The sequence below is a fragment of the Megascapheus bottae genome, chromosome 30 (assembly GCF_031878675.1).
Source record: "Megascapheus bottae isolate mThoBot1 chromosome 30, mThoBot2.hap1, whole genome shotgun sequence".
NCBI classification, from domain to species: Eukaryota; Metazoa; Chordata; class Mammalia; order Rodentia; family Geomyidae; genus Megascapheus; species Megascapheus bottae.
In genome coordinates this window covers 2,366,786-2,390,532 of record NC_143538.1, presented here as the reverse complement: position 1 = coordinate 2,390,532, position 23,747 = coordinate 2,366,786, and the positions used below count along the sequence as shown (strand labels likewise).

At 57.8% G+C, this 23,747-nt stretch overlaps 1 protein-coding gene across 1 annotated transcript; it reads right to left on the bottom strand.

Annotated features, from left to right (window-relative positions):
• Positions 1-1,089: 1,089 nt before the first annotated feature.
• Sema7a (semaphorin 7A (JohnMiltonHagen blood group)) lies at positions 1,090-23,072 on the bottom strand. The gene is made up of 14 exons (XM_090321485.1): positions 22,870-23,072; positions 10,744-10,886; positions 10,291-10,332; positions 9,391-9,483; positions 9,147-9,231; positions 8,869-8,979; positions 7,921-8,060; positions 7,400-7,584; positions 6,222-6,330; positions 5,941-6,139; positions 3,628-3,755; positions 3,122-3,276; positions 2,937-2,998; positions 1,090-2,107 (listed from the first exon to the last, which is right to left on the bottom strand). Exons 1-14 carry the CDS (start codon positions 23,048-23,050, stop codon positions 1,746-1,748), a joined length of 1,995 nt encoding a protein of 664 aa, XP_090177611.1. The 5' UTR covers positions 23,051-23,072; the 3' UTR covers positions 1,090-1,745.
• Positions 23,073-23,747: the final 675 nt, after the last annotated feature.

Here is a 23,747-nt window from a genome sequence, read left to right as displayed (position 1 = left end):
AGCACCTCCACAGAGTGAATGCGCCACACAAATCCCATCCATGCCCCCTGAATACAGCACCCCAAAAAGCAAAGATGGAGCCTGATGTCCAGAGAGGGCAGGGACCCCACTTTCTGATTGTATCATTTCAGTTCCTCAGAAACTGGGCTTGTGGTCAGATAAGAGAGGGGACCGTCCCAAGTCTCTCTCTCACACACACACTTTTCCAGCAGTGGCTACCACTGAGGACCACGCAGACTCTCCTCTGTGGCACCGTGGCTCGGGGTGCCCACCTCTATTAGCTCTCAGCCCCCCCCCCCAAGCCTGGCAGGCCAGCCTCCTCTCTATCGGGTCCCCTGAACGGGGACCTCTTCTAGAATGGCCAGTCCTAGCCTGGCCTGTCTAGAAAGGCAGGGTGCAGGGTGGCGAGGAGCTCCCCCAATGCAGGAGCTACTGGGGCTGGGTGGGTCAAGGTTGAGGGTTGTGCCACAGTGGCTGGCATAGAAGGCAGAGAGCAGGCACAGGTAAATAAATAGCTTGTTTATTAGTAATATGTGACATTATTATTAAAGTGCATTGAGAAGAGATGCAGGAGCGGAAGCCCCCGACACAGCTGGACAAAGGCCAGGGACCCGGGAGGGGGGGGCCCCGGCCGCCCCTGGACAGCTGGGCCCAGGACATCCCCACAAGAGAATTATTTTTCACAGTTTAGCCTAAGTTATGGCATGTCCTGAGCTGAAGGGGATGGGGGGAGGCGAGGAGCGTGGAAGCACAGCCCCTGGGGAAAGAGGGCCAAGAGGAAGGGAGGGGGATCCCCTCCCTGCCCCCCCAACCCCCAATGCCAGGGGCAGAGTCCTGAGACCTTCCCCCCTTGAAATGACCACAGCCAACTTAGGGCTTTAATTTCCCTGTTTCCCTCCCCCCCCCACACCCCTCCTCCATTCACCCCTACCCTGGGGGGATGGGGGAGCTTGCACCTTCAGACTGGGTTCCCAGGGCAGAGCCAGCTCACAGGGGCATGCCCTTTACCCCCCAGCCTGTGACCCATCCCCACCCTGCCCTTCCCAGCCCCTCCCTCTCTCCCTCCTCCCCCATCCCTAACCCTCCCCCCACAACCTGTAGTTTTGGTATTTCATACAGATGCAGTCAGAAGAAACAGCTATACATGAAACAGGCCTAACGTAAAAATAGAGCTTTTTTTTGTTTTTTTTTGCTTTTTTTTGTTTGTTTTTCTCCTCCCCCCCCCACCCCAAATCCTTTCATCCCGGAAAGCAAAAACATCCTTCAATAAACATGCAAGGCGCTATTATCTGATGGCACCAGGCCAGGCACAAAGCCAGGCCACCCAATCACAGGGCAAAGAGAGGGCAGGAAAGGAGGACTTGAGCCCCTCAGCCCCAAAGTCCAGATATGGGGGAGGGGGGGCTCCAGCTGGCCTTTCCCAAACCCCACTGTGCTGGGCCAGGAGAATCGTTGCATTCAGTTAAAGGGGAGAAGTTTGGGGAAAATAACCTCCAGAAAATAAAAGTCTTGGATCTCTGATGTCCCCAGCGCCTCCTGGGACCCTGGGACCCCCCTCCCTCCCTCTTTCCCTCCCTCCCTCCACCTGGGGCCCAGCAGCCGGCCTGCGGCTGGACAGCTCCAGGCCTTTGGTCCCCACTGAGTCTCCGTGGAAGAGCCGATGGGCCAGTGGGAGACATATTTTGGGGGGGGGTCCCCTCCGTGGGCTTCCGTGGAAGTCTGGGCTCTGCCCAGCTCCAGCGGACCTAATGGAACAGCAGGCCCAGGGCGAGCGTGGGCAGGATGCCCAGCCACAGGGAGGCGGCCAGGGCCCCGGCCCGGCCCATCAGCTGCTCGGCCAGGGCGCGGTCCTCGGGCAGCAGCTGCCAATGCTGCGTCTCGCGGAGGTAGGAGCCCTCCTGAGCCTCGCAGCGGTAGTGGCCGTACTGGCGGGCCGTGAGGTTCTCGATGAACAGGATGCAGCTGGGGCTCTGGTGGCCCGGCTCACAGCTCTGCTCCACGTTCTCCTCGTGGCGCCAGGAGTAGGTGGCGTGGCGGGACTCCATGGGACAGCTCAGATAGTAGCGAGAGTTCTGGGCCAGTGACACCTTTTGCAAGGGGGCTTCATCTGGGGGGGGAGGACGAGGGGGAAGCAATGTGAAAAGGAGTCCGGGGCGCTGTCCCTGGATTTCTTTTCTTTGGCTCCAGGCAGGCGCTCTACCACTTGAGCCATAACACCATATCTGGCTTTTCCTGGGATCAATTAGAGTCTCACACATTTTCTTGCCCAAGCTGGCTTTGAACCACAATCCTCAGATCTCAACTCTCCTGTGTACCCAGGATGACAGGCGTGAGCTGTCACCGGTACCCAGCTCCAAGGCTTCTCAATCAACACCCCCTCCCCCATCTCCCTCTTCCTTACTGGCTGGACTCATGCCTGTAATCCCAGGAAAGACTGGATGATCATGGTTCAAACGTAGCCCCCAGTATGAAAGTCCATGAGACTCTTATCTCGAATTAACTAGGAAAAAAAAAAAAAACAAAAGCAAGCCGGGCCCTACTCAGGAGGCCGAGATCTGAGGATCGAGGTTCAAAGCCAGCCCCGGCACTAAAGTCCATGAGACTCTTACCTCCAGTGAACCACTAAAAAACAGAAGTGGTACTGTGGCTCAAGGGGTAGGGCAGTAGCCTTGAGCTGAAGAGCTCCAAGACAGTGCCCAGGCCCCCAGTTCAAGCCCTAGTACTAGTGCATGCAATTACACACACATATATATACAAGCACCCTGGCATCTATGTAACCTGGGGTTCCCTGAGCAGACTGAGTCCCACCTCATCTGCCCATGGTCCCGAGGCTGGGGCCCTGCCCCCCTTCAACCAGCACAATCAGAGAGCACCCCTGTGCCCATTCTCCACTCCCCCTTCCCCAAAGCTGGCGCCCAGAGGCACAGAGCAGCTACCTGGTTTGGGGCTGGGACATTCTTTGTGTGGCTCAGCTGGATTGATGGCCTGAAGCACTGGCCTGGGGGCAGAAGGAGAGATGACCTTCAGCAGAGGGCAAGCACAGAGGAGCAAACACAGGTTCTCCCCCCCCATCCAGCCACGCCGCCCCACCCCCACCCCCTCTGGGAACCCAGCGAGGTACCTGTGAGAGCCGTGGATGGACACGCAGCGGTCCTGGTCCCATCCACAGTAGGGGTCTCTGGACATGAGGCAGTCATGGCAGCCACCACCGTAGACGTCGCACAGGTCCAGGGGTACCTGGCTCACCTCCCACTGGGAACCCACGTACAGCTTCCGCTGCAGAGGGAGGAGGAGTAAGTCCAGGCCAGCAGGGCCCCACAGGGTCCTTACTGCCAAGGCCCCGGGGCTCAGAGCCAGGCGCCAGGGGCTCACCCCTGGCACTCAGGAGGCTGAGATGTGAGAATCGCAGTTCAAAACCAGCCCGGGGAAGAACAAAGACTCCTCGCCAATGAGCCAGCAAAAAGCCAGAAGTGGAGGTGTGGCTCAAGTGGTAGAGCACCAGCCTTGAGTGAAAAAGCTCAGGGACAGTGCCCCGAGTTCAAGACAGACAGACACACACACACACACACTGTCCTCCGGGGTGGGGTTGGCTGGAACGGGGTGTGGGGGAGCAGAAGGAGGACTCACGCGGTCAGTGTCCAGTGACATGGTTTGAATGGCGGCTGCCCGGCGGAAGGGCTGGATTTCCATGATGTTGAACACGAATCGGTGTTCCCGCTCTCCTGTCTCTACCACCTTGTGGATGGTGCCTCTGTCTATATGGGTGGAGGGCAGAGGGTCAGTGGGCAGGGAAGGGGTGCAGGGGGAGCCCCAACTCAAAACCAGGTGGTGCCAGGTGCTGGTGGCTCACAGCTGGCATCCTAGCTACTTAGGAGGTTGAGATCTGAGGATCTCGGTTCAAAGCCAGCTCGGGCAGGAAAATGCATGAGACTCTTATGTCCATTTAATCACCAGAAAACTGGAAGTGGCACTGTGGCTCAAGGTGTATTGGCAGTGGCCTTGAGCTGAAGAGCTCAGGGACACCCCTGAGTTCAAGTCCCATGACCAACGAGAGAGAGAGAGAGAGAGAGAGAGAGAGACAGAGAGGGGGGGGGGGAAGACCTAATGTGCCTGGGGTTTAAGGACAAACCAAGAGTGGCTATTCTATTTGTGACCCCCCCCCATTTCTCCCTCCTCAGTCCTTCTTGGGGGACAGCTATCTTCCCCACATTGCAGATAGGTGAGGGAGGCTCAGCCATGCTGAGCCAAACCACTGTCTCAAGGTCACACAGCTGGTAAAAGTCAAAGACTGTGTAGAAACACAGATCTGAGGGCGGGAGAGAGGGGGGACCCCAGACCTCAACTTTTTCCACCTGGCTGCTGCTTTCTGGCCTCTTTGGGGATACATGTTCCTGAGGTCAGCTGCTTACTTTGGAAAAACCTGGACATTTCCAGGGAAGACGAGAAGACGGATCACACACAGCTCCTGTCTAGCCCTCTCCTTGTTTCCCCTCGTGGAACCGCCTTACATAAGCGGCATGCATCTGTCACCACAGAGCTGTTGACACGGGGGCCGCACGGCTCGCTAAGCTGCAGGCTTCATCTGTATCTCCTGGGTTTGGGCTGTGTGTGTGTGTGTGTGTGTGTGTGTTCCAAGGATGGCCTTCTTTTGTTCTAAGATCCAATCCCCGGCTCTCAAGTCTTGAGGGATATTCTAATTTCCACAGAATCTCACAGCTGAAAAGAACTTTGGATTCCATTTAAATGTTTCCAAGGTCGCTGCCTGCTGCAACTGCCTTCCCCCGGGGGCTACCTGCCCCAGTCTAACGGGGATCCCTGACCCTCAGCTCTCCTAATCCCGCGTCACTTGCTGTCCCAGTTTCTAGAACCATCATCCCTCTCTCTCTCCCGTCCTCCCTTCTTCTCCATTTCCCAGGACATCGCCTGGCCCCCTAAAAAAAGCAATCAGATGAGCCACTTTGGCGCAGGTTCTAGAATTCCCACCTACAGAGTCTCCTTGAACCCTGACAAAGCCCCTGGCCCAGGCCCATGCACACACAGGCGCCTGCACGCTCATGCATGCTACACACGTGTGTATGTGCATACATATGTGTGCACACCCTGCCTGTGCGTCCTCCCAGTCAGCCTGGGGATGTTATTTCCCCCCCCCCCCCGAACTTCCTAGCCTCCAGGGCTTCTGTTCCCTATAAGAAGACTGAAGAGAATGCTATTCTATATTCTTTTATGTAATCCTCAGTATTTCCGAAGGCTCTGGGACTGCTGTCCCACCCCTGTTTCTCAATGCACTATGGGAAATCCCTCTCCCAGAGGCTTCTGGGAGCCACAGGATGGTCTTAGGACTCCAGTTTACACCTGGCAGCTCCCAGGTGAAGGGAAATGGAAGGTGGGGGCCGGGGCGCAAAGGGGTCTGGGGGTGCAGAGCCTCAAGGAAGACCTGCGCCTGTGCCCACAGCTGGCTCTGCAGCATCCAGAATGCCTCCCTCGACTCTTTAAATGAAGGCTGAGAGCTAAGGATCCCGGTCCAAAGACAGCCCAGGTGGGAAAGACTCTATGAGACTCATTGCTCCAATGAACCAGCAAAAAGCCAGAAGTAGACGTGTGGCTCAAGTGGTAGAGCACCAGCCTTGAGCAAAGCAAGGAGAGCGGCTAGGCTTTGAATTCAAGCCCAGAACTGACTGGTGAGCCCCTCCCTCTGGCTTCCAGTTCTGTCCCCACTACCTTGTCCCCTAAGACCAACACTGAGATCAAAGACTCACTCCACTTCTGCCTCAAATCTCAGGACATGCATTCTTCCCATCCCAACAAGTCTTTCTCACGTCTCCTTGCCTCCAGGAAGCCCTCCAGGCCTGCTTCATCATCCACAGCCACAACAACCCATGCAAATGCTACCTCCGTGATCCTTTATACGGGTTGTAGCAGAAAGCCTTAGGGCAGACTCACCTGTGGTTAGGTAAAGCACTCGGACAGTCTCCCCATGACTGGCTTGCATGCGGTGTACAACCACTTTCTGGTAATGGTACTTAGAGTGGAACAATGGTGTCTTTAGTGGCCCTATGGGCTCCACCCTCTGAGCCACCTCAGGGTGGCTGTCGGCCACCTGGAAGGTCTCGGTGGGGATGGGTTGCTGGTCTGGGAGGCACTGGGGAGGACAAAAGGCCAGGATCAGTTGGGGGGGCCTGGGAGATGGGGCGCAGGCAGGGCTGTGTGGGGTGAAGGCTCACCTGGCCAGGCCGAGGGGTGGGAAGACCCGTGTGGTAGCCCTTGAGCGAGGACGTGCGGAAGACTCGGTCGATGTCGCCGAGGGAGTACACGCACACGGCTGAGTAGTTCCTGCACGGATACGGGGACTGTTATCACTGGGAAAATCGGGGTTCAGCAGTAACCCCCCCCCCCCGGTCAGTCCTAAGGGCCTGGCACTGAGCTCCAAATGCCACCGAGGGAAAGCCCAGCATTGGTCATCCCAATTAGATCTGAGGATCACGGTTCAAAGCAAGCCTGGGCGGGAAATCCAAGGAGACTCTCATCTCTAGTAAGAAGCCAGGAGTGGAACCGTGTGTGGCTTACGTGGTAGAGCACTGGCCTAGAGCAACAAAGCTCAAGCTAGGGTTCAAGTCCTGAGTTTAAATACCAGGTCCCCACACACACACAAAATAAATAAAGTAACTGCGTAGATGGGTAAACAGCTCCCAGGCCACCTGTCCTAGTCAACCTCAGGCAGCAGGAGCCCCAGCAGGAACGGGGTACAGGCGTTCACCCCCTTTCCCCACCGGCAGCCGCTTGATGAGATCTCCGCTCACCACCACATTGGGAACTTTTTTTCCTCTTTTTTTTTTTGCCTTCCTTGTTTTCAATCAATGAAAGTGATTCCGGAGTGTGAATCTCACAGCACGTGCCACACCTGAGCAGGCGCCATCGCACCCCAGACAGACCTCAGGGGCCATTGCCCAGGCCCAGCGCTGGCTCTGAGCACATGTGTGGCAGGACACACAGGCCTGATGCAAGAGTACTCGTGCTCCTGCCCCGTGTGCAGACTCACATACAACTGAACACACATCACAGGGGGGGAGCACGCCTGTCACCCCAGCGCCCCAGCAGGCTGAGATCTGAGGATCATGGCACAAAGCCAGCCTGGGTAGGAAAGGCTGTGAGACTCTTATCTCCAATAAACCACCAAAAAGATGGAAATGGAGCTGTGGCTCAAGCAGTAGAGCACCAGCCTTGAATGAAAAAACTGAGGGACAGAGCGCCCAGGCCCTGAGTTCTAGGCCCATGGCTGAATAATAACAATAATAATAATAATAATAATAATACACATGGTATTGAACACACACACACACACACACCCTGCTCTTTGGTTAGCAGGGTCCCCGCAGCAGCTACAGAGTGGGGACAAGCTCACCAGGGGTTGGAGAAGACACCGTAGACTCTGGTGTCTCTCCACTGACCACTGGGGTCAGGGAGCAAGAAGACATCCTGTAGCCGGTTGAAGTTCTTGTTGGTGGCCGGGTCGCTGCACACCAGCATGGCTTTGAGGAATGTGTTCCATTTAGACACGGACAGGGAGCTCTCGCCTCCCTGGTCACCCTGGAAAGACAGAGAGCAGAGAAGGCCCCTGAGTCCCTGTCCCAGGGTACTGCGCATGCTTCAAGCAGGTGGCCCCTGAGTCCCTGCCCTGGGGTACTGCGCATGCTTCAAGCAGGTGTGTCTAGCCCACAACCCACAGAAGGAGGATGGACTGCGAGGGCTGGGGCAAGGATGGGGAAGGGGGCAGGCAGACAGGTCAAAGAGATGGGCATGGATCCTGAGATCCTTTGATCTCAGTCTCCTGAGTGGCTGGGATAACAGGGGCAAGCCACTGGCTTCCCTTGTGGGTCCGTGGCTCCCTCTTGCCCACGGGGCCATGCTGGCCCAGCCACTCACCCGGCACAGCTGAGCCACACGGGACACGTTGAGAGGAGCCTCGGGGTTCTTGTCAGGGTTGTCCTCCCGGAAGAAGTAGTAGATCTTGTCGTCAAAGGCCTGGTCTTGGTGTACCACTGTGGCTTTGATGAACTGGGGGTCTGCGGGAAGCGGGGAGGTGGGGAGTGGGTGTGTGGAAGAGGGGGGCCCATACCCCCTGACACACCTTCCCCACCCCCCACCCAGGGCAGCTGAGACCTGGAGCTTAGCATACACAGGAACAGTGACCTGTGTGTGGTGTGTCCCCTCCTGTGGTGACATCATGGGCCTCCGAGCAATGACTTCATGCCTGGGGATTTAGGGGGGAAGGTCCCTAGGGTTCCTTATGTCACTTTGTGACTAATTGGCACAGCCTTAATGAGGAGCGGGACAGGCTGATCACCCCTGTGAGCTCAGCTGAGAGTTGAACTTGAGCCCTGGACTGTCACTCTGAGTGGGGCCACCCTGCCTCCATGTCTTGTGTGTGTGTGTGTGTGTGTGTGTGTGTGTGTGTGTGTGTGAACTCTGGGCCTGGGTGCTGTCCCTCTGAGCTCCTTTTGCTCAAGGCTAGCACTCTAGTACGTGAGCCACAGCTCCATTTCTGGCTTTTTTTCCCCCGTCGTGGTTCATCAAAGATAAGTCTCACAGACTTTCCTGCCAAGGCTGGCTCTGAAGCATGAACCTCAGATCTCAGCCTCCTGCCTAGAGGGGATTACAGGTGTGATCCTCCAGCCCCTGGCTGATCTCCCTGTGTCTAGTTCCACCACGGCTCTGCTCGTAGAACCCAAACCCCTCGGCCGGGGCTGGGCTTCCGTTCTTTGGAATGGTTCAGGACACATCAGTAGCCTACCTGCTGCCTGGGTGCCCACAAACCATGCCCCTCAAGACCCCCCCTTCCAGCTTCAGCCCAGCCCAGGGCCCCTGACTCACTCTGCATCACCGTGTCGCTGGTGTACAGTTCGCTCTCGCCCCGGATGCGGCGGAACCGAGGGATCTTCCCGTTGTACTCCTGCTTCCGGATGGTGGAGTAGACCTCGTCCCCTGGGGACCGCGGAGGGGCGTGGCCTCAGGACAGAGCCCCGCCCGAAAGAGGGCGTGTCCCCAGAGGCTCCGCCCATGCGGGGGTGTGGCCTCAGGATAGGGCTCCGCCCAAGCCTCCTTCCAGGGCAGCAGCACCCACCCAGAGCCCCGTGGCAGGGCCGCCCTACCTTCAAACAAGACCAGGGAGTTTTCCTCCGGGCTGAACGGAGCGTAACCTCTCATCTCGCCAAGCGCCACCACAGTCCCGTTCACCTGGGGGACAAGGGCCTTGTGATCTCACGGAGGACCGGTGTCTCCCGGGAGGTTGGGCCCAGGGTGAGGTGGGCCCTGGGGTCCCCACCCCCAGGAGAGCAGAGGCTTCTCTGGTACAGGGGACCGGGGTGGGGTGTGTGGGGGGGGTGTCTTGCTCACCAGGTTCCAGCAACTGGGGCGCCGGGCATTGGTGCCACATATCAGCAGACCCTCACTCCGCCTTTCTATGAGCGTGATGTAGTTCTCGCAGTCCTGCACAGGGAAGGGGGGCATACAAGGGGACAGATGGGTGGATGCAGGGGGCCTAGGGGCTCTGAGTCAGAAGACATCAGAAGGGCTGAACAAGCCAGGCACCAGGGGCTCCGGCTCATCATCCCAGCTATTTAGGAGGCTGAGATCTGAGGCTTTCCAATGAACCACCAGAAAACTGGAAATGGTGCGGTGGTCCAAAGTGGTAGAGCCTTGAGCCAAAAACTCAGGGGAGCACCTGGATCCCAAGTTCAAGCCCCATCACACACAAAAAATAAATAAATAAGATAAAAAGGAAGAAGAAGAAGGCAGTCCAGGGAGACACACCTAAGAAACTCTTACCTCCAATGAACCACTGGAAAAAAATAAATAAAAAACTGCAAAGGCTTAAGTGGTCGAGCACTATGCAGCCTTGAGGGAAAAAGCCAAGAGAGAGTTCCAGGCCTCAGGACCAGCACAAAATAAACAAAAGCCAAAACCAAAAACCTTCCCTATCAGTCTCTGGACTCAGGTTCGTTCTTTCTTCCTTCCTTTCTTTCTTTTTCTTTCTTTCGTCATTCCTGGGGCTTGAACTCAGGGCCTGGGCACCATCCCCGAGCTTTCTTTAGCTCCAGGCTAGCACTCTGCCATTTAAGCCACAGCACCACATTTCTGTGTATGTGGTACTGAGGAATTGAACCCAGGGCTTGGTGCATGCTAGGCAAGCACTCTACCACCAGGCCACCTTCCCAGCCCAGATTCTTCTTCCTTCTTCAGATTCTCTTCTCATGTGTCAGGGACACGGACCCCACATGCTGTGCCCAGACTCACCCGCTTGTCCAGGCAGGACCCTTTGGTGGAGCCGACGTTCATCTGGAGTAAAGGAGAGGACCATTAGTCTACTCTTCTGGGTGGTAAGACACCCCCTCAGTGCTGTCATGCCGCCTCAGGCCAAGCTCTGGATGGTGCCGGAAGTGGCACCAAGTGGTAGAGTGCTAACCTTGAGGAGCCAAAGAGCTCAGGGACAGCACCCAGGCCTTGAGTTCAAGCCCCATGAGTGACAAAAAAAGACAGACCAGGAAACCCAGCACCCCCCCAACCCCTCTTCCCCCCCTCACATGTGGCAGCCCTCAGTTTCCCCACCCCATTGCTGATTGGCTGCCCCAATCTGAACTTCATTTGGGAACCTTTCCTGGGATGTGGAGGTAAGGGGTCCAGTGTAGGAAGAGAGGGCAGCTCCTCCACCCCCCTCTCCAGGGGAGGGGTGGTAGGGCCCAGGCTCACCGTGTACACGGAGGCGTTCTTGCCCTCGCGGAAGTCGAAGAGGTAGAGCTTGCTGCGCCCGCCCACCCACACGGAGGTGCTGCCGGGTTCGTGGAAAAGCACTGTGTGTGGCTCAGCCTGGCCGAAATCCACCCGGTCTTGCCCTGCACGGTGTGAGAAGGTCACGGGGGAGAAACAAACGTGAGGCTGGGCCCTGCCTAGGATCTTAATGTTTCCAGGACTTCATGCAGAACCCCAAGTCCTCCTCTTTGGAGATGCCGTCTCACCCCAGCCCCTTCGTGGGCACTGGATCACAACTAGATCCATGGAATGGAAATCCACTCGGCCTCCCCCCCATCTCAGTTAGGAAAGCGGAGTCAAGGGGCAGAAGAACGCGGAAGGCAATAGGGAGGGGGTCCCCCAAATCAAGGCCTGTGACTTCACCTCCCAGGCTGGACTCGAACACACCCCACCCCTAGTTTTGCCCACTGAGATGTCATCCAGGGAGAAAGATCCCGCTCTTCTCCCCTTCCCAGCAATTCTGGAACACAGCCTGGGCTTTCCCACGGAAGGGCTGTCCAGGACATAAACGTCTGTCCCCAAAAAAGAAACTCGCAGCCACCACCTCCCAGGAGAACGCGGCCGGCTGACTTTGCTGAGGTTGTCCTGATTGCAGGTCTAAATGACAGGGATGGGACAGCCTGTGCTGTGCCCTCGGCCATCAGCCACCCCCCGCCACTTCCCACCTCTGGAATTCCGTCTGACCACTGTTTGTCCAGCTGCAGTAAACTCTAGAACAACAAGCCACCCACACAGGACATGCCCTAAAGCCCAGACAGAGAAAAGCCGCCATTTCCTTCCAAATCTTCCCTGAGTCTGTCTTGCTGTCATTTGCACCACTCCTAACCACCTTACATCCTACTGTGTGGCTGGAACAGTATCGGATCTCGAGAGGGCACATTAGTGGACTACAGAGTGGGGGTGCCAAGTTCACAGCCATCAGCCTGGCTCTCTCAGGATAGTCTGCAGACAGCTGATGCAGCAAGTTCAGGAGAAATCAGACACCACTAACCTCCTCTCCACAGCCCCGATGCCAAAATTACCTCCTATTCACCTGAGATAGGAAGGACAAGGGGAAGTCAGGGGCTACTCAGCCATCCCAGCTACTCAGGAGGCTCAGAGCTGAGGATCATGATTTGAGGCCAGGCCAAGGTAGGAAAGTCCAGGAGACTTTTTCTCCAGGGAACAGTCACAAGCCAGGAGGAGAGCTGTGGCTCAAAGTGGTAGAAAGCTAGCCTTGAGCACACAAGCTGAGGGATAGCACCCAGGCTCTGAGTTCAAGCCCCCGTATCGGGGTACACACACACACACACACAAAGGGTAGGGTGTTGAGAGCTCAGTTCTGCCCTGCCAGTTTGGTTGAGGATGCTGGCAGACCTCAGGCACTGCCTTACTCCCTCCCCGCTTTGAGCTGGGGTAAAACTGAAATCTGGAGTCTGCAGCCTGCAGACATTTTTTTTCCCGAGTCAGCACTCAGAGCTCTCTCCCTTCACCTGCAGCTCCGAGACCATCTCTCCCACTGCCCGGCCCAGCTAGCCTGGTGGCTGCTAGATGTGAAGGAGTTCACACCTGTCTATAGAGGTTGGCCCAGGAGACACCCCCCCCCCAGTCCCAGGGGGCCAGCATCTGCACCGGCGTCAGTGGAGAAGCCAGACGAGAGGCCAATGTACAACTCCACCCATGAGGACCCTGGACAGCTCCTATGGTCAGGGGTCGGTTGGGGGGGGGGCAAAGGGAGCGAGTCAAATCTTACAGAGGAAGCTGGCTTGCATGTGGCTCACACCCATCATCCTAAGCTACTCAGGAGGCTGAGATCTGAGGATCACACTTAGAAGCCAGCGGAAAAAAAGTCCAAAGTGCAGCTGTGACTCAAGTGGTAGAAGGCAAGTTCTGGGCCCTGAGTTCAAGCCCTAGGTCTGGCACATACACTCACATTCTTAAACACACACACACACACACACACACACACACACATACAGACTGCTAGGTGGAGGTGAGGGGAGGCAGAGAAGGGCAGCCCCATCTTGTAGAGAAATCGCAAGCACCCCAGGACATCACCTCTGATAACCCCAGGCTCCTGTGCTCCCCACTTGGTGCCTGGCAATGGGTACAGAGACAGGCTGATGGCACAGTGTGCTCAGCGGCCCCAGGACAAGACCTTGGCACATTCTCTGCCCGGCTCCCTGCACTGCCTGAGGCCCTCAAAGAGCCTGATTGTGCCCGGAAAGTGTCAAAGCCACAGCCGCCCAATGAATACATGAAAGGAAGCTTTGTTCAGGTCAGCAGGAGTGGGTGGGGGTGGGGAGGGCTGGGGAGGGGTTGGGGTGGGGGACAGGAGGGCTGCCTGGAAGTGAGGATGGGATGGAGATTGGTGGCCGTTCTGGATCAGTGCGGGGTGGAGGGGATGAGACGGGCTTTGAAGGCTCTGTCCAGGCCAGGCCAGGCCAAGGGAGTTAAGTGGCAGGTCCCTTACACTCTTTTTTTTATTGCCTAGTGGAGCCAAACGGGACAAGAGAGGCAGATAAAAGCGTATAAGGGCCAGGAATGGGATGGGGGAGGGAGGTACAGAGGGCAGAGCCACGTGCTGCCATGGCTGCGGGCTGGCCAGCCCAGCCACCCCGGAATGAGAGAAGGAAAGGTGATGAGGGGAGGGGTTGCCCTCACCCGCTGCCCGGCTCACCCGCCAGCCTCCCCTGCTTCCTATCCTGCATATCTAAAAGGAGCACCGTCTGGCACCGGGTACCCCCCCACCACACACAGCCTGACGCATTAGTGGCTGACTAAGTGGTAGCTAAAAGCTCCCAGAATAACCAGGGGTTCGGGCAGGGGAGGGGGCAAGGGGCACAGGGAGAGGATAAATCCCCCCCATTGACGCTAACTCTACTGGATGGGGGGAAATCTAGCATACTCAAGCCACCCCTTACCTAGGGGTCCCACAGTAACTCCCCACGACCCCCTCTCAACTCAGTGACAAGGCCCTGAGGACCCAGCTTTAGCTCCAGCCAGACAGGAGGGTGGGGGAGAGGGTGGGACAATGACAAGGGTTCTGAAGCTGGGGTCTGATTTCTCAGGGGCAGGGGCGGGGGTGGGACATCCTGTTATCCTGGACCAATGACAAGTCTGCCTGCTGGGTGGGTGGGTTTTCCCCCAAAGCAGGCTTGACAGGGCACCCCGCTCCCCCATTCTTCTCCATTCACTCTGGTCTCTAAGTCACTCAAATGCTTGTGAGAGAAGGCGGCCCAGGGGAGGAAGGGGGGGAGCCCCGGGGCAGGGCTGAGGAGATGGACCTCAGATCTGACCTCGTCACCCCGACAGGCTTTGAATGCCAAGCTCAGGGAGCCCTCTGCAAGTGGGTGGCGAGAATGGCAGGAATGCAGGGCAGCCTGGCAGCCAAGGCCAAGGGGAGGTCCGGGACTAGGAGCTTGGCCAACCCCAAGACGGGGGACTCGGCCCACAGTTTTGTGCCACGCTGCCATGTCTAGCCACGCCCTCGCCCGATCTGTTTACACACTGGCAGGGAGGGAGGAGAGTGAAGGGACCCACGACTCCCGTAGACTTCCAATAGCCACCAGCCTCAGAGACCAGAGAGGCTGTGACACTGGGCCAAAGGCACACAGCATCACAAAATCATGACTCTCCAGGACCTGTGTGTGTGTGTGTGTGTGTGTGTGTGTGTGTGTGTGCGCGCACGTGCACACACACACGCGAGTGTGCATGTGCGGCTTGAACTCAGGGCCTGGAGCTCTTGTTAAGCTTTTTCAATCAAGGCTAACTCACACCTGTAACCCTAGCCATTCAGGAGGCTGAGATCTGGGGATGAGGGGTTTGAAGCCAGCCAAGGCAGCAAAGTCTATGAGACTCTCACCTCCAATGAAACAGCAAAACGCCATAAGTGGAGATGTGGTTCAAGTGGTAGAACACTAATTTTGTTGTGCTAGTACTGGGGCTTGAACTCAAGGCCTGGGCACTGTCCCTTAGTTGTTTGGCTTCAGGCTGAGGCTCTCTACCACCTAAGACACATCTCTACTTCTAGCCACGCCCCTTCCCCCCGGGGGGGGGGGGGCTGATTTCACACAGAAGATTCTGAGGTCTCGGCTTCCTGAGTAGCTGGGATGACAGGCGTGAGCCACCAGTACTTGACTGGGAGCACAGTGCCCGCAAAGGATTCTGGGCCTCAGGTAGGGAGACAAGCCTGGCATAGAGCCCAGCAGAGAGGGAGGAGGCTGTGAACACAAACGAAAAGAGGCAGGAAGCCAGATAAGTACCATGACTTTATCTTCCACCACAAAGTGGGGCCAAGGTCAGCTGGTGACTCCTTCCCACCGTGTGGGCAGAGGGCGCCACACCAGCCCAAGTTACGGAGGAAGTAGCAAGTGCAAGGTTTTGCAGAAACAGAGGGTTCCTGGCCTCTGCCTTGGCCAGCGCCAAGGCAGTGTGGGGTTGGCCAGCCTGCACAGCCGGGGACACAGCACCGAGGCAGGCAGGGCCACGGGCCTCAATCCATCAGTAATCGGAGCTGCCCGTGGCTCACACCTCTCATCCTAGCTACTCGGGAGGCGGAGATCCAAGGAGAATGGTTTGAAGCCAGCAAGGGTAGGAAAGTCCTGGAGACTCGTATCTCTAACGAAACAATAGAAAATCAAAAGTGGTGCTGTGGCTCAAGTGGTAGAGCACTAGCCTTGAGCAAAAGAAGCTTAGGGACAAGCGCCCAGGCCCTGAGTTCAAGCCCCAGGACTGACAGAACAAAAGCAAAACCAACTTCAGTGCTCCGTATATAGAATGACTAACCATGAAGGTGAGTCTCCCTGGATCTCATGATGGTGTGTCTTGCACACTTGCCCTCACCCAGCCAGCCACAGCCACAATACTCACTCCCACTCCAGGGCCCTCAGCTCACAAACCCACCATGGCTCCCACAGGCATGGAAGTAGGACTCGATTTCCAAGAGCAGGGCTGTGGAGGTTCACCTCATCTGTGAGCATGCCTGCCGTAAACCATTCTCATCTTCACCCCCCTCCCCTGCGCTCCTGGACTGCCCCAGCCCCCCTCCTCTCCTTGATGATCTCCCCTCAATACACCTGCACACTCTGCATCGCTCACCACTCCATCCTGACCTTGTGCCGTCTGCCACCTGCCATACCTGGAGAGCAGCGCTCTGCAGAGACCAAGCCCCCTCCCACTCCACCACTGTCCAGTTCCAGCACCAGGTGAGAAGGGACAACCTGTCCAGGTGGCCGTGGCTCACACCTGTCACCCTAGCTCCTCAGAAGGCTGAGATCTGAGGATCTCGGTTTCAAGTCAGCTGAGGCACAAAAGTCCGTGAGTCTAATGAACCATCAGAAAAGCCGGAAGTGGTGCTGTGGCTCAAGTGGTAGAGGGCTAACCTTGAGAAAGCTCAAGGACGGCGCCTAAGCCCGGAGTTCAAGCCCCAGGACTGGAGAGGGGGGAGGAGGTAAGGGGCAGCTTGGACAGTAGGAAGAGTCAGCAGAGTTGGGCCCTCCCTACTTGAGACATCTTAGCCCTTCCCCTGCTCCCTTCTCTACCCCACTGTGCCTCTTGACACCCCATCACGCTTCGAGGTTGGATCCCCCACACCTCACTGGCTTCCCAGAAGCAGAGGAGGCCTCCACTTCTTCAGCCTCCAGGGCCTCTACCACGGGCTCCCTGCAGGAGCCAATCCCAGGTTCAGGCACAGGCTGGGGGCTCTCGGCCGTCCACTGGGAGGGTTCCCTGGAGGCTCAAAGCCCAAGGCCCTGATTAGAAGCAGCGTGCAGGAGGTACTGCGGGATCAGTATAATCGGAGTTTGCTGTGGCAGTTAAACCCAGATTAGCCTGAGCCATGACACAGGTCAACCTACCCTGAGACCCATGTGCAGCTGGCCCGGGAGAGACTAGAGAGGCACACCAGGCTGAGAGCTCTGAACACCACACTGTGTGACTGTCAGGTGCAGAAAGCTTGGGGCAGAAAGAATCTGGGGCTTAGTTGGGCGCTGCTGATATCTTAGCTGCTCAGGAGCTGAGATCTGAGGATTGTGGTTCAAAGCCAGCCCGGGCACTAAAATCCGTGAAACTCTTATCTCCAATGAACCACCACTAGTGCTGTGGCTCAAGGGATAGGGTGGTAGCCTTGAGCTGAAGAGCTCAGAGACAGCGCCCAGGCCCAGTGTTCAAGCCCTACAACTGAGACAAAAAAACAAAGAAAGAAAAGAACTCTAGGAGCCCCAGTTTTTAAACAGGCACAAAGGGAGCCAGTTAAGCTCTCCAAGGTCAAAGGGCTGGGCCAGCCATAGAAGGTTCAGCCTGGATTCCAGTCTTCGTCCCCTCTGGGCCTCAGTCTCCCCATCTGGGGACTGTGTGGTTGGAACCGTAATGAGTGACATTTCTCTCCTGACACCCTTAGTGCTGCACCATCAGACTGTGGCTTGAGGTCACCCCAGAAGGCTCAGGGGAACTGAGAAGGAACACATAGAAAGGAGGAGGAGGATGCCCTAAGGCTGTAATGAGGGACTGGAGGGGGTGCAGGAAGGAGGTGAGAGCAGAGCCAGGCCGCCATGAGGACAGCTTTGAGGCATTCTGGGTAGAATAGCTTGGAGAAGAAACTTGAAGAGGAGGAAAGGGTTCGGAGAACCAGGCTACGCCCTCATCCTGTGCCTAAGACGACCCTGGGCCACCATCTTCCGGCTTCTCTTTTCTTCCTGGTGTGCCTGGCTCACTGAGGGCAGACCAGCTGGGGCACACCTGGCAGCAAGCCCTGCTCAGCCAGGGTCCTCAGAAGGAGAAAGGGTACCGGCGCCTGCTGCCGGGGCCTGGCCAAAAAAGGAAAAAGTAAAGCAAAAGGGGAAGTGTTGTCAGCCTCTTGTGATACCACCAGCCACCTTGGGGGGCGGGGTGGAGTGTGAGGGGAGACACGGGGCCAAGAACCAAACACTGCCAGGCCACCCTTGGCCCCCCCCCCCGGGCTCTGCCTGGCTCTGGACCCCCACAAAGAGATGCCCAGGATCCCTCTTCCCCCCACCCCAAGCAGGGAAAGAGGCCCAGGCGGTCTGCCATAGGGAAATAGCTTCTTCCCTATTGTGGGACTGATCATAGAATGGTAACTAGTCCAGCTCAGAAAACTTCTTGTAAGACAGGTACTGGTGGCTCACACCTGTAATCCCAGCTGCTCTGGAGGCTGAGATGGGAGGATGCAGGCTTGAAGATGAACCCCAGATCAACAAATCTGAGAGACCCTTCTCTCCAGTGAACCTCCAAAAAGCGAGAAGTAGAGCTGTGGCTCAAGTGGTATAGCACCAGCGTTGAGTAAAAAAGCTCAGAGACAGCACCTAGGTCCTAAGTTCAAGTTCCAAGTCCAGCACAAAACTTATTTCTACACCCAACCGGACTCAATACCCCACCCCCTCTTTCTCTCTGAGACTCTCATATCTCCTCTCTGAAGTCCTGGCCACAAGTTTGGTTTTGGTTTCTTTTTGGTCTGTCATGGGATTTGAACTCGGGACCCGGGCACTGTCCTTGAGCAATTTCCACTCAATGCTAGGGCTCTACCACTTTGAGCCACCGCTCCATTTCCAGCTTTCTTTCTGGTGGTTCACTAAGGAGTCTCATGGACAGTCCTGCCTGGGCTAGCTTTGAACTGCAGTCCTCAGATCTCAGCCTCCTGAGTAGCTAGGATGGCAGACGAGAACCACCAGGGCACCAGACTCAGCCAGAAGTTCCCAGGTCTCAAATCCTGGCCTTCCTTCCATCCCCCTTCCATTCCCCAGCCAAGATATCAACCTGCCCTCTCTCAGCTTTCCTGAGAATCAGCCATGTCCCCTCCCCCCAGCCCTGCCACTGGACCATCCTGTAACAACCCTGCCACATTGTATAAGTTTATGTACAACTTTATCTGCTCAGTCTCCCCCAAAGCACAAAGAGCACATCAAGCATCTGGTTTCTCATCCTAAAGCCCAGACAGGGAACCAGCACAAAACCTGGTTCCAGAAAACATGACGACGCCTACCCTCAGGCCACAAGCCAAGCCAACACACTTCCCCTCAAGTGATGCAGGTCCTTAGGCCCATAGAATTATGACTCAAAGATTTCCCCTGACCTCCTCCTAGGATTCAGTTACTCAGAAGCTGCTAAGGGGTGTGTGTGTGTGTGTGTGCGCGTGTGCGTGTGCGCGCGCGCGCATGCGCGTACATGAGGGCGCTCAGGCTTGAACTCAAGGCTGATGCTCTACTCCTTGCATTCCACTTCTGGCTTTTTGGTGACTCACTGGAGATAAGAGTCTCACAGACCTTCCTGCCTGCATGGACTTTGAACCATGACCCTCAGATCTCAGTTTCCTAAGTAGTTAGGATGAATGACAGCGGTGAGCCACCAGCCCACTGGCTCACAATCTGCTAAGACTTGAACAGGCCTTGGAGTCTCTCTGCCTTCTCACCCTACAAAAGCAGCAATCCTGAGCTTTATCTCAGCCTCTCTGGGTATTTGGGGGAAAACTGAAGCTCACCCAGCCCAATCAGGCCAGAATCTGGTTTCCCATTACCCATTTTTTTCTATTCTCCATCCAGGGTCATCTTAGATCTATATGCCAGAATCTTTCCTATCCACACACACCACAGCCATCACAGGGCTTAACAGAAAGCTTCTAGAAGCTGGGCACTCACTGGTGGCTCACAGTTGTCATCCTAGTTACTGGGGAAGCTGAGATCTGAGGATTAAGGTTTGAAGCCAGTCCAGGCAGAAAGTCTGGGAAGTCTCTTATCTCCCATTAACCACCTCCCCCTCCCCCCCAAAAAAAAAGCAAAAGCCAGAAGTGGAGTTGTGTAAGTGGTAGAGTAGCCGGGCCCAAGGACTGGCACAAAAATAAGTAAGTAAATAAATAAATAATAAAGTTTCTGGAGCCGTCGCCAAACATCTCTTGAAGCTTAGGAAATTCCCATTTTCCTCCTGGGAACTTCCCCCCCCCCCCTTCGAACTCACCCGTTGGGGGTGGGGGGAGGGAGAGAGTTCACCTTAACGGTGATAAATACATCTACGTCCCCCCCACGGGGCAGAGGATTTCCACTGGAAATGCTGATGCTTGGGGAGCCCCAACTCTGACCTCATTCCCTGCAGGAGATGACAACCAATCCCCCACAGCCCTAGGGAGTCACCTCATAAATGGCTTCCAGCAGTCACCAAATCAACAATAACATCCTGCTGTTTAATAGGACCAGAGAGGGTAGAACCGGCTGGGCAGGTAGAGACTGCTTTTCCTCTGGGGCAAGGGGAAAGGGGGGGGCTTCTTGACCTCTGACCTCTGTAGGGGTCAGGGCCTGCCACACAACTGTCCCATGCCAACCTCCAGCCAGCCCCTTTTCCCTCTCTGGCCTAATTGGAGGTGCGAGATTAGTACCACACATTAATATCCTTGACTGACTTCAATGTTTGCAATGGTGCCAGAAGGACCCCCCACCCCCCCATCTGTCCTATTCTGCCAAACTGCAGTAGGCAAAGACACCTGGGGCAGAGCTCAAGGATTCAGGTAGATCCATCCACGCTCACAGGGTCCTTCTCACAGGCCTTCCTTGGGACGCAGAGAACAGTGACCACCCAAACAAAGACAAGAAGAGACATCCCCCCCGCATGAACCCTGAGTGTGAAACCTTTCCCCTAAAGTTTACGGGGTCCAAGTGGCAGAAAAGATAGTACTGTGTCAGGCTCTGGTGTCTTGTATCTCATCCTAGCTACTCAGGAGAGGCTGAAATCCGAGGATCAAGTTTCAAAGCCAGCTGGAGCAGGAGCATCAGTGAGAATCTTTATCTCCAATAAAAGCTACTCAGAAAAAGCCAGACGCGGCGCTGTGGCTCAAGTGAGATAGCATTCGCTTTGAGAGAGAAAAAAAAAAAAAGCTCAAGGACAGTGTCCGGGCCCCGAGTTCAAGTCCCAGGATCCGAGAATGTGTGTGCGTGTGCACACACGCACACGCACACACGCACACGCGCACACGCCCGCGCGCGCACACACACACACACACACACGCACACAGAACTTTCTATATCTATCCCAGTGCTTACACTCATCCTGATTCAAAACTAAGATTCCAGCTCACACCTTGTGGAGAAAAAGCTTGGGAGCCACGCTGGAGCCTGGAAAGTGCTCTCCCCCCACCAGCCACCCTACCCCTGGCTTCACCCATCCCAAACTCAGTCCTTCCCGACTGCCATGTGTCACCCTGCAGGAGACAGGAGACAGCTGTCAACCGGGCACATTGTCACCAGCTGGTGGCCCTGGGGGAGGGCAGGTGAATGGTGGGCCTGTCTGGTCAGTTGGGACGCCTGGCACTCTTGATCACAGACTAGCCTTAAACAAAATTACTAAATGACCGGTGGACCCCAGGGCTGGGGTCAACAGTCAATACCAGGGGTGGACACTGCAGTAAACCGTGGGCAGCAGAAAGGGGACAGAGTGAGAGAGCTGGTTGGAAAAGTGGGTAAGAAGGTTTGAAAGCAGCTGGAAATAGCCTCAGGGTGGAGACTAAGTGCTGGCACTGTGGAGGTATGCATTAAGTACTAAGCCGAGGATGTGCATTAAGTGTGGGGGAGAGGGAGGGGTCAAGGAAGAGTTTGGGGGTGAAGCAAGTGCATAACCCCAAAGGGAGGGGTGTGATTCTAGAACACTGATAATAATAATAATAATAACAACCCATCTGTTCCCTTCTGGGGCAGCTCATGTTCACACAGTGGCATTCAAGATAATAGCCAAAGGCAAGTTGGAAGGTTCTGGCACAACGCGGGGCAGTCCACCATGAAGAAAGGCCCCCGGGGACAGGGCCCTGGCTCGGCTGCCTGGCCCCCCACCAGCGGGGTGGATACCCCGGCGTGGAGACCCGGGCCTGGGGCTGGGCCAGTTCCGAGCCCCTACCTGCAGCGGGAGTCCGGCGCTGCCCAGTGACCTTGGGCGAGTCTGGCGCCCGGAGCCACTGCGGCAGTCCCGTCACTCGGGGGTTTTTGTGTGTGCGCCCGTGTGTGGTTTTATTATCTTTTCCCCCTCCGCTAAGAATACCTGCCCTAGATTCGGCTCCGACTCCCGCCCTCCCCGCAAACGGCCAGAGGTGGGGAGGGCGGAGAGGGGGGTACAAACCTGACCAGCACCCCGAGAGTCCCCCTCCACCCCCGCAGCCCCACCGAGGAGACTCCGGGTCTGGGGACGGAGCAGAGGGGCGGGGTGGAGGCAGCTGTGTGCAATGCAGGGGGAACCGCCAGCTTTCCGTCCCATTCATCCTCCGAGGGTCTGACCTGAGGCACGGGGCCCCCCCGGGCTCCCCAATCCTCCACCGACCCACAGGCTGCGCGCCCGCCCCGGCCCCGGGGTCCCCGCCGCCTCGCCCCACCCAGGCACTGCCCCCCGGCCAGCGCCGATCGCGGGTGACTAGCGCCACGTGCGGGCAGGGGGTGGGGCCGGGGCCGGCACTGCGGGGACAGCGCCCGGTGCCCCGGCCCCGCCGCGCCGCGTCCCCCCTGCCGCCGGGGCCGCGCTCCGGGCCGGGGTGGGCGGCGGGGTCTTTGTTCCCGCAGCCCCGAGCGCCGCGGCGGCGGCGGCGGGTCCGCCCCGCACCCCCAGCCCAGCCTGGAGCCCAGCCCGCCAAGCGGAGAAAGCGAGTCGGGGTCCCGCGTGGAAGATTCCCCCGCCCGGGGGAGGGGGGAGGCCCGCCCCGCCGCGCGCGCCCCTCCCGGCCCCGGGCTCCCCCCCCACCCCCGCCCCGGGGGCTCCGGGCCGCTGCGGCTCCGCACTTGGCGCGACTCTGAGCCGGGGAGGGGCGGAGGGGGCGCGGGCCGCCCGGACCGACGCTGCGGCGCTGCGCACACGCGCGGGCACACGCGCTCACACGGCACACGCGCGCGCCCCACACCCACGTGCACACGCGCACCCCCCCCCGCGCGCGCCGTCCCGCACACTCGCGCGCGCACACGCGCACTCACACACGTGCATTCTCACACGCGCGCACCCCCCCCCCCGGACCCCCGGTGACCCCCCGCGCGGGGACCGCGACACCGCAGCGCCGCGCGCGCGCGGACCCGGGATGCCCCGCACACCCGTCCGCCCCGCCGCCCCGCCTACCTCTCCAGACCGTGGCGATGCGGGGTCCGCTCCTCGGGTGGCCCCGGGCGGGGGTTGCCCCGAGCAGCAGCAGTAACAGCAGCGGCAGCGGCCCCGGCCCCGAGCGAGGCACCGGGCTGGGCACGCGGGCGCGCGGCGCGCCGGGGGCGGCTCGTCCCGGAGGCGGCGGCGGCGGCGTCATCCCGCGGCCCCGGAGCCACCGCGGCCGGCGAGCAGCCGAGACTGAGCCGGCGCCCGGCCGCGGGCTGAACCAGGAGCCGGGGGGCGGAGCGAGGCCTGACCCCGCCCCGCCCCGCCCCGCCCGCCCCGCCTTCCCCGAGCCTCCCCGGGCGCCCGGCGCGGGGCCCCCAAGCCACCCGCCTGCCGAACCCGGCCCACCGTGATCCCCGCTCCTCTCCGGGTCACCCCACGGCTGCTCCCAGCTCTCCAGTCTGCACCCAGCAGGCCATCTCCAGCCTGCACCTCCGAAAACCACCTTCAACCTGCACCCCAGAAAACGATCGTCCTTGCGAGTGCTTAGCAGGACCACCCCGGCTCGGCCCAACTCCAGCTAAGTGATCAGTAGTCTGAGAACTTCCCCGGGTGGGGTGGCGGACACAGCCCCTAAATGTCACTATCTCCCCCCACCTGGGGAGGAGGGAAGGCTGATACTGCACCCCAAGACTGCTTCTGTGTGTTTGTGAGAACACTGGGATTCCCTCCCCCGCCCCCCATCTTGGCCTGGCTCCTTCCCCTCCCTCTCCTTTCTCCTCCTTTTCCCCAGCCAGCCAGCCTTCTGGGCCGCCTCCCCCCAGCCAGCTGGTGTACGCTCAGAAAAAAAAAAAATTAAACTCATTTCCATGTGAGCGGAGGGGGTTATAATTAGGAAGGCCCCTTCC